This window comes from Gorilla gorilla, chromosome 18 (genome assembly GCF_029281585.2).
Source record: "Gorilla gorilla gorilla isolate KB3781 chromosome 18, NHGRI_mGorGor1-v2.1_pri, whole genome shotgun sequence".
Classification (NCBI taxonomy): domain Eukaryota; kingdom Metazoa; phylum Chordata; class Mammalia; order Primates; family Hominidae; genus Gorilla; species Gorilla gorilla.
The window spans coordinates 26,724,483-26,731,512 of record NC_073242.2 but is presented as its reverse complement, the minus strand read 5'-3'; the positions used below and the strand labels follow the sequence as shown (position 1 = coordinate 26,731,512).

Here is a 7,030-nt window from a genome sequence, read left to right as displayed (position 1 = left end):
GATGATAATGGCTAAGATCATGGACTCTGGGGCCAGGCTTCCTGGGTTCAAATCCCAGCCCTGCCACTTACACAGAGTTAGCCTCTCTGTGCCTCAGTTTCTCTATGTAAAAGGGAGACTGATACAAATCACCATCATATATGGTTAAAACAAAAACCAGAGCCAAGTGTGTGGCTCACACCTGTAGTCTCAACACTTTGGGAGGCCCAGGCAGTAAGATGGCTGGAAGCCAGGGGTTTGAGACTAGCCTGGGCAACATAGGAAGACAAAATAAACAATATACAAAATTAGCCAGATGTGGAGGCATGCACCTATAGTCCTAGCTACTTGGGGAGGCTAAGGTGGGAGGATTGCCCGAGTCCAGGAGTTCGAGGTTGCAGTGAGCTGTGATCGCACTGCTGCACTCCAGCCTGAGTGACAGAGTAGGACCCTATCTCGAAAAAAAGAAAAAGAAACAAACAAAAAAACCCAAAAAACACCAGAAGTCTGACAAATACATAGTGTAGGCAACTAACGTTACAGCCAACTTTAGAAAGTGATTCTGCAGTTTCCTGTAAAGTTAAACATACCACGCCACCCAGAATTCGCACTCCTAGGTATTTCTCCAAATGAAATGAAAAATCTGCTTGCACAAAAACCTGTTTGTGAATGTTTGCAGCAGCTTCATCATCTCCCCAAACTGGAAACAACCCAAATGCCTTCCAGCTGGAGAATGGATACACTATGGAACACCACACAGCCAGGCACGTAAACAATATGCGTGAGTCACTGATGCATTATGTACGCTAAGTGAAAAAAGCCAGGCTCAAGCGGCTCCGTCTATACTGGATGAGTCCATGTATATGACATTCTGAGTCAGAAAACTGGTCCATGGTTGCAGAGATGGGAGGAAGGATTATTACTGAGGGGCATAAGGGAATTTATGGGGAGTGATGGAACTGTTTGGTATTCTGATCGTGGTGGGGGATACATGACTGTATGTGTGCGTGTGTCAAGAATTATAGGCCTAGGCCGGGCACAGTGGCTGACACGTGTAATCCCAGCACTTTGGGAGGCCGAGGCAGGTGGATCACCTGAGGTCTGGAATTCGAGACCAGACTGGCCAACATGGTGAGACCCCGTCTCTACTAAAAACACAAAAATAAGCCAGGTATGGTGGCGGGCGCCTGTAATCCCAGCTACTCGAGGGGCTGAGACAAGAGTATTGCTTGGACCTGGGATGTGGAGGTTGCAGTGAGGTGAGATCACGCCACCACACTCCAGCCTGGGCGACAGAGCGAGACTCTGTCTCAGAAACAAACAAACAAAAAATCATAGAACTGTACACGAAGAGGTGAATCTTACTGTGTGTAAATTATGCCAGGCAGAGGAAATAGCATGTGCAAAGGGCACAGAGGTTTGAAATCAGGTTTGAGATGGTGCATGGGAGCAAGTGGCAGGAAGTGAGGCAGGGAAAACTTGCTTGGGTCTGTTTGGGGAGGACCTTGAATGCTGTGTCAATGCTGCTTTGGATGGTGGGAAAATGTTGGAAGTTTTTAAGCAGTCGAGGAATATAAGCAGATATTTGCTTCAGAGAGATGGCTCTGTTCTCTGTTTAGAAGCAGAAGCCAGGTCAGGCACAGTGGCTCACGCCTCTAATCCCAACACTTTGGGAGGCAGAGGCAGGTGGATCACCTGTGGTCAGGAGTTTGAGACCAGCCTGGCCAACATGGTGAAACCCCATCTCTACTAAAAATACAAAAATTAGCTGAGTGTGGTGGCAGGTGCCTGTAATCCCAGCTACCAGCTACTCGGGAGGCTGAGGCAGGAGAATTGCTTGAACCTGGGAGGCAGAGGTTGCAGTGAGCCTAGATCACACCACTGCACTCCAGCCAGAACAACAGAGTGAGACTTTGTCTCAAAAAAAAAAAAAAAAAAAAAAAAAAAAAAAGCAGAAGCCGTTGGGCACATGGGTCTGACCCTGCCTTTAGAAATGTTTTTATTTGTCTTATAATTTTTTTGAAAGAATTTGAATTTGTGGCCAGTATTTTAGAACCAGGAGATTTTACTCAGAATTCTGGATTTTTGGCCTCTCTTTAGAGAAGACATGGGCTTCCCAATTTGCCACCTCCGCTTCCTCCTCATTCTCTATTCCCTTCCTGGCCCTGCAGGGGTGTCGGTTTTGACCCCTGGGATTGAAAGTGGATTCCAGGAGGAAGAGATCAAAGTCAGTGACATCTCTCAGTCCTGGTCTGAACACTTTCATCACCTGGGGAATTTTATTAAAGACCGGTGCACAGGCCAAGTTGCTGGGAGGAGGTCGTGCACTTGTGCTTTATAAATGCTCCCCTCCACCCCCGGTGACCTTGACGCACAGCCGGGGTTGAGAACCACTGTTCTAGGGGGAGGCTAAGGCGGGCTGGGGGTCAGCAGTGGAGGTGGAGGGGTGTTTAGGGATTGATGGGACATTGGGCTGAGGCAGGGGGAGGAGGACTCAGGCGTGATGTCCCGGCTTGGACGAATGCAGCCTGATGGTGCCATCTGCTGAGAAGGGACATGAAAGAGGCAGTCAGGGGAAGGTGGTCAACTCAGTTTTGGCCATGCTGTGTCTGAAGAGCCCATGGCCTCCAGGCTGAGGGGGTCCAGCATGCAGGTGCCCAACACCGCTCTGCCCATAACTTCGCTTCTGTGTGTTCTCCTTTCTCCTCTGAGATGGGGAAGCTGGGGGAGGTTGTTAGGGAAGGGAAGGGCTATGTTGGGGGGAGATGAGGTGGCCAAGCTTCCCCGAGAGCTGCCTACAGAACACAGGGGTTCCCTTGGTGTTAGGGACTGAACTTTTGTGTCCCCATAAAATTCCTATGTTGAAATCTATTCCCTCAAGCTGATGGTATGAACAGTTGGGGCCTTTAGGAGGTGATCAGGTCATGGGGGTGGAGCCCCTGTGAATGGGATTAGTGTCCTCACAAAAGAGGCCCCAGAGAGCTCCCTCACCCCTTCCACCATGGGAGGGCATGGTGAAAAGATGGCAGTCTAGGAGCACAGCTGGGCCCTCACCAGACACCGAATCCACTAGCACCTTGATCTTGGACTTCCCAGCTTCCAGAACTGTGAACAATGAATTTCTGTTTGTAAGCTACCCAGTTTATCGTATTTTATTGTAGCTACCCCACATGACTAAGGCTCTTGGGTGGAGGTGGGAGGCCTTTCTCGACTGCCCTGGGTCATGGGTGCTCAGGCCTTGCTGAGTGACTTTGTCTGGAGGAAAGTGGGGGAGAATATTCTAAAAAGGGGTGCTTATATTTGAGAAGCAGAGACTCGCCACACCAGACATGTGGCACCCTCACACCCAGAACCAGCAACTCCTTCCTCAAACCACAACTCTCTGCCAAAACATCTTACCTCCCAGCAGATACAGTGGCTCTTTTTTCTTTGCTTTGGTCAATAACTTTTTCTCCATTATTAGCAGTGACTAGCCTTTCTGTGCCTGTGAGTGAAGCAAGACAGAAACCTTTGTGCCCATTTTACCCATAAGCAAGAAAAATGATACACCATGGAATATTATGCAGCCATAAAAAAGAATGAGATCATGCCCTTTGCAGGGACATGGATGGAGGTGGAGGCCATTATCCTTAGTAAACTAAGGCAGGAACAGAAAACCAAATACTGCATATTCTCACTTAGAAGTGGGAGTTAAATGATGAGAACACATGGACACATAGAGGGGAACAACACACACTGGGGTCTGTCGGAGGGTGGGGAGTGGGAGGAGGGAGAGGATCAGGAAAAATAACTAATGGATACTACACTTAATGCCTGTTATAAAATAATCTGTATAACAAACCCCCATGACACACATTCACCTCTGTAACAAACCTGCACATCCTGTACATGTGCCCCTGAACTTAAAAGTTAAAAAATAAAAAGGAAAAAAAAAAAAGAAAAGGGAAAGAAATACATTACGTTAGTACTTATCCCTTGCTGGGTACTTGATATACATTTTCATGTAATCCACATAACCATCCTATGTATGAAATAGGGGTTACTGTCCCCATTTTCCAGATGAGGAAACTGAGGCTCTGAAAGTTTAAATATTTTGCCCAGATGGCCAGCACAGCAGTGGCAGAGTCAGTAGCCATGCCCAACTCTCTCCATGGTTCTTTAGTGTGTTTGTGGCCCACCCCTCCTGTGAGCTCGTCCGGGAACGCACACACAGACCCATACACATATGACTTCTCCAGACACCTTTTATTGTCTTTGCTGCCCCCTCAGCTTTCCTTCTGGTACCTAGTGGATGTCTTCACGACAGTCTCTGGCCTCTTTTCCTTTGTGGGCAGACTCACTTCAATGTCTGTGAGGTCAACCCAGGGAGGGTGTTTAGTGCCTCCAGTAAGAGATGGGCAGAGACTTCGGCTTTCCCATCCACCGAGACGGTGCTCACAAAATGCTCCAGAGCTTCCCCATCGCAGCCGTTCCTGGCTGGGTTGGGCTCTGTCACCATGAAGTGCTTCTCACGGCATTGTCCTGCCATCGTAGTCACTGTCTCAGCCATCTGAACACAGGATGGCTCCTGGCCTCCTTTCTTGACATGAATGAGGCATCAGGAAGCCTTTGCTCCTGAGAAGATTCTGGGCTGAAGATGTCCAGAGACAGCGCTCAAAGGAAAAAAAAAAAAAAAGGACGCTTGGAGCTCTCTGGGATGGTGCCTCCCAAGTAGTTGGGATTACAGGTGCCCAGGCATGGGGCTCCCTTTACACCGCCCTCTAATGTTCTCGCTAGACCTAGTCCCTGTGTGCCGGGGGCATCCCTGGCCGCTCCTGATGATCCTTCTCTGGTGACAGTCACTTAGTCTGGGCTCCTTGGGGGAGCTGAGAGTCGTGAAGGTGCTCCGTGTGCACCGTGGCTGTCTTGCTAGTGCTTCTGCAGGCAGTGACAATGGTGGACAGAGTGTGGTGCTGCTTGGCCAGAACCAAGTTTCCTGTGGATGTGGCTCTCCATGCATGGCCCTCGCTGCAGATGGTTCTTGATATGGACAGTCCCAACCACGGTTGCAGCTTGTTTCTTCTGAGCTCATCGTGGCTGGTGTTGGTTACAGATGGCATTCATCATTTAGGATGGTTTCATCATGGAAGGTTCTAACTCGTGACAGTTCTTAATATCGTCAGCGTTTGCCATCGAGAACATCTGTCGCCAGTGATGAGTTTTGGTACAGGGGGTCCCACCAGGATGCTGCTGACTACAGATGGTTTTGCCATTGATGGATCTTGTTATAGATGGCTTGTCACTGAAGTTCACAGTCTTGATATCATTACTCTTCGCTGTTTTGACACAGGTGGACTCAGCATTGGTGAATCTTGATACTACAGCTCTTCCTAGCAACAGTGGTTCTCAGTATAGACAGTCTCCTCACTGACTGTGTTCTCAGGATAGGCGGTGCTCAGCATAGATCCTTCCTGCTACATGTGGCCTGCCCACTGATGCTTGTTGCTACAAATGGGATTACCTACTGATGGTCGACACAGTCAGTGTGTGCTTTTGAAAACACCTTTCCTACTTGTTTTGGGAATATCCATTCTGGGTGCAGCCTGTGTTTGCTGGGCCTGTGTGCTGTTTTCTGAGAGACTCTGGCTGCTGGAGAGGATTCTCACAAAGGCATGCACACCTGGGCAGGCTGCTCCCCTGTGGTGACCTGCTCACTGGTTTTCACGATGCCGCCCGTCTTGTCCTCCTGCACACTGGTGTGGCTGCTCTGCCTGTTTTGGGCACTGCCGTCCAGCCCGACGCTCTGATGGCTGCTGGCCTGGGTGGAGGGAAGGCTGGCTGTGGAAATCAGCAGCCCGCTGCTCACCTGTTAGGTGAGGGCACTGCTGCCCAAGCTGATGAAGCTGGCGCTGGACGGGCTGCTGCTGCCGCTGCCCGGCAGGCTGGCCTCACTCTTTCCCTCCAGTCTGCTTGGTGCTGTGGGCGGGGCCAGTCAGCCGGCTCTTTAGAGAGCTAGGAGGGTCTGTGGAGCCCAGCTGGCTGGTTTGGTTACTGGCTGCCTGGGTGTTGAGCCTTCTGTTCAGCCGCACTCTCCGGTGGCTGCCCACCAAGCTGATGTCGCTGCCCTCCTTGTCCCCTGCGTACCCGCTGCTCAGGCTGGCATGGCTGCCCTCCTCTGGCCTGGGGTGCTGCATGCTGGAAACATGACTCTCGCTGCTCTGGGTGTCACTGAGGTAGCTGCTGGACACTTTCAGGGGCTCCTGAGCCGCTCCTGCATGGCGTGGCCACGCAGGGGACTGGAGCTCTAAGCTGGGTGACTGTAGGCTTGGCTCTCCTTCCTGCTCATTCTGGACAGAGGATTCCCCTTTTTCTCCCTCGAGAAAAATGGGGGGCAGCTGAAGTGGTTTATCCAGGGAGAGGGGGCCCTGGGAGGCCTCTGAATGTTGGCTGTGACCTCTGTGGGGAGAGGTGACTCCGTATATAAGGCTGCCTTTTGAAAACTCTGTGTTCTGAGTGGCTGGCTCAGTTCCCATGGTGATGGGGCTTGTAAGGTGAAGGTGGGTGTGGGAGGGAGAACAATGCTGTCCTGGCACCAGTGACATCAGTGGCCTGGCCTGGAGGGTAGGAGTGGGGCAGAAAGGGGCTCACGGCCAGAGGGGGTGGGTGTCACCCTCTCTGGAGCCTTTCTGAGGAGTCTATGGCCAGACATTAGGTCAGGGGCCTCAGGCGTGTGTCCCAGCTGAGATCCTATGAGCCGAGTTTCTTCTCTCCCAAGTCTCTGCCTGCTTGCTGAGTGTTTCATTTTTTTATTTTTATTTATTTTTTATTTTTTGTTTGTTTGTTTTTTGAGATGGAGTCTCACTTTGTCATCCAGGCCGGAGTACAGTAGTGAGATCTGGGCTCACTCCAAGCTCTGCCTCCCGGGTTCAAGCGATTCTCCTGCCTCAGCCTTACAAGTAGCTGGGATTACAGGCACCCGCCACCATGACTGGCTAATTTTTGTATTTTTAGTAGGGGTGGGGTTTCACCATGTTGCCTAGGATGATCTTCAACTCCTGACCTCGAGCTATCT

General features: G+C 50.6%; 1 protein-coding gene across 1 annotated transcript; it reads right to left on the bottom strand.

Annotated features, from left to right (window-relative positions):
* Positions 1–4,205: 4,205 nt before the first annotated feature.
* Positions 4,206–6,575, bottom strand: C18H16orf82 (chromosome 18 C16orf82 homolog). The gene has a single exon (XM_004057385.5). It carries the CDS (start codon positions 6,558–6,560, stop codon positions 5,907–5,909), a length of 654 nt encoding a protein of 217 aa, XP_004057433.4. The 5' UTR covers positions 6,561–6,575; the 3' UTR covers positions 4,206–5,906.
* Between the last annotated feature and the right edge of the window lie 455 nt (positions 6,576–7,030).

Bases quoted from the DNA above. Each gene is read 5' to 3' on its own strand.
- C18H16orf82 (XM_004057385.5), bottom strand. From the start codon at position 6,560: ATGTCACTGGTGCCAGGACAGCATTGTTCTCCCTCCCACACCCACCTT.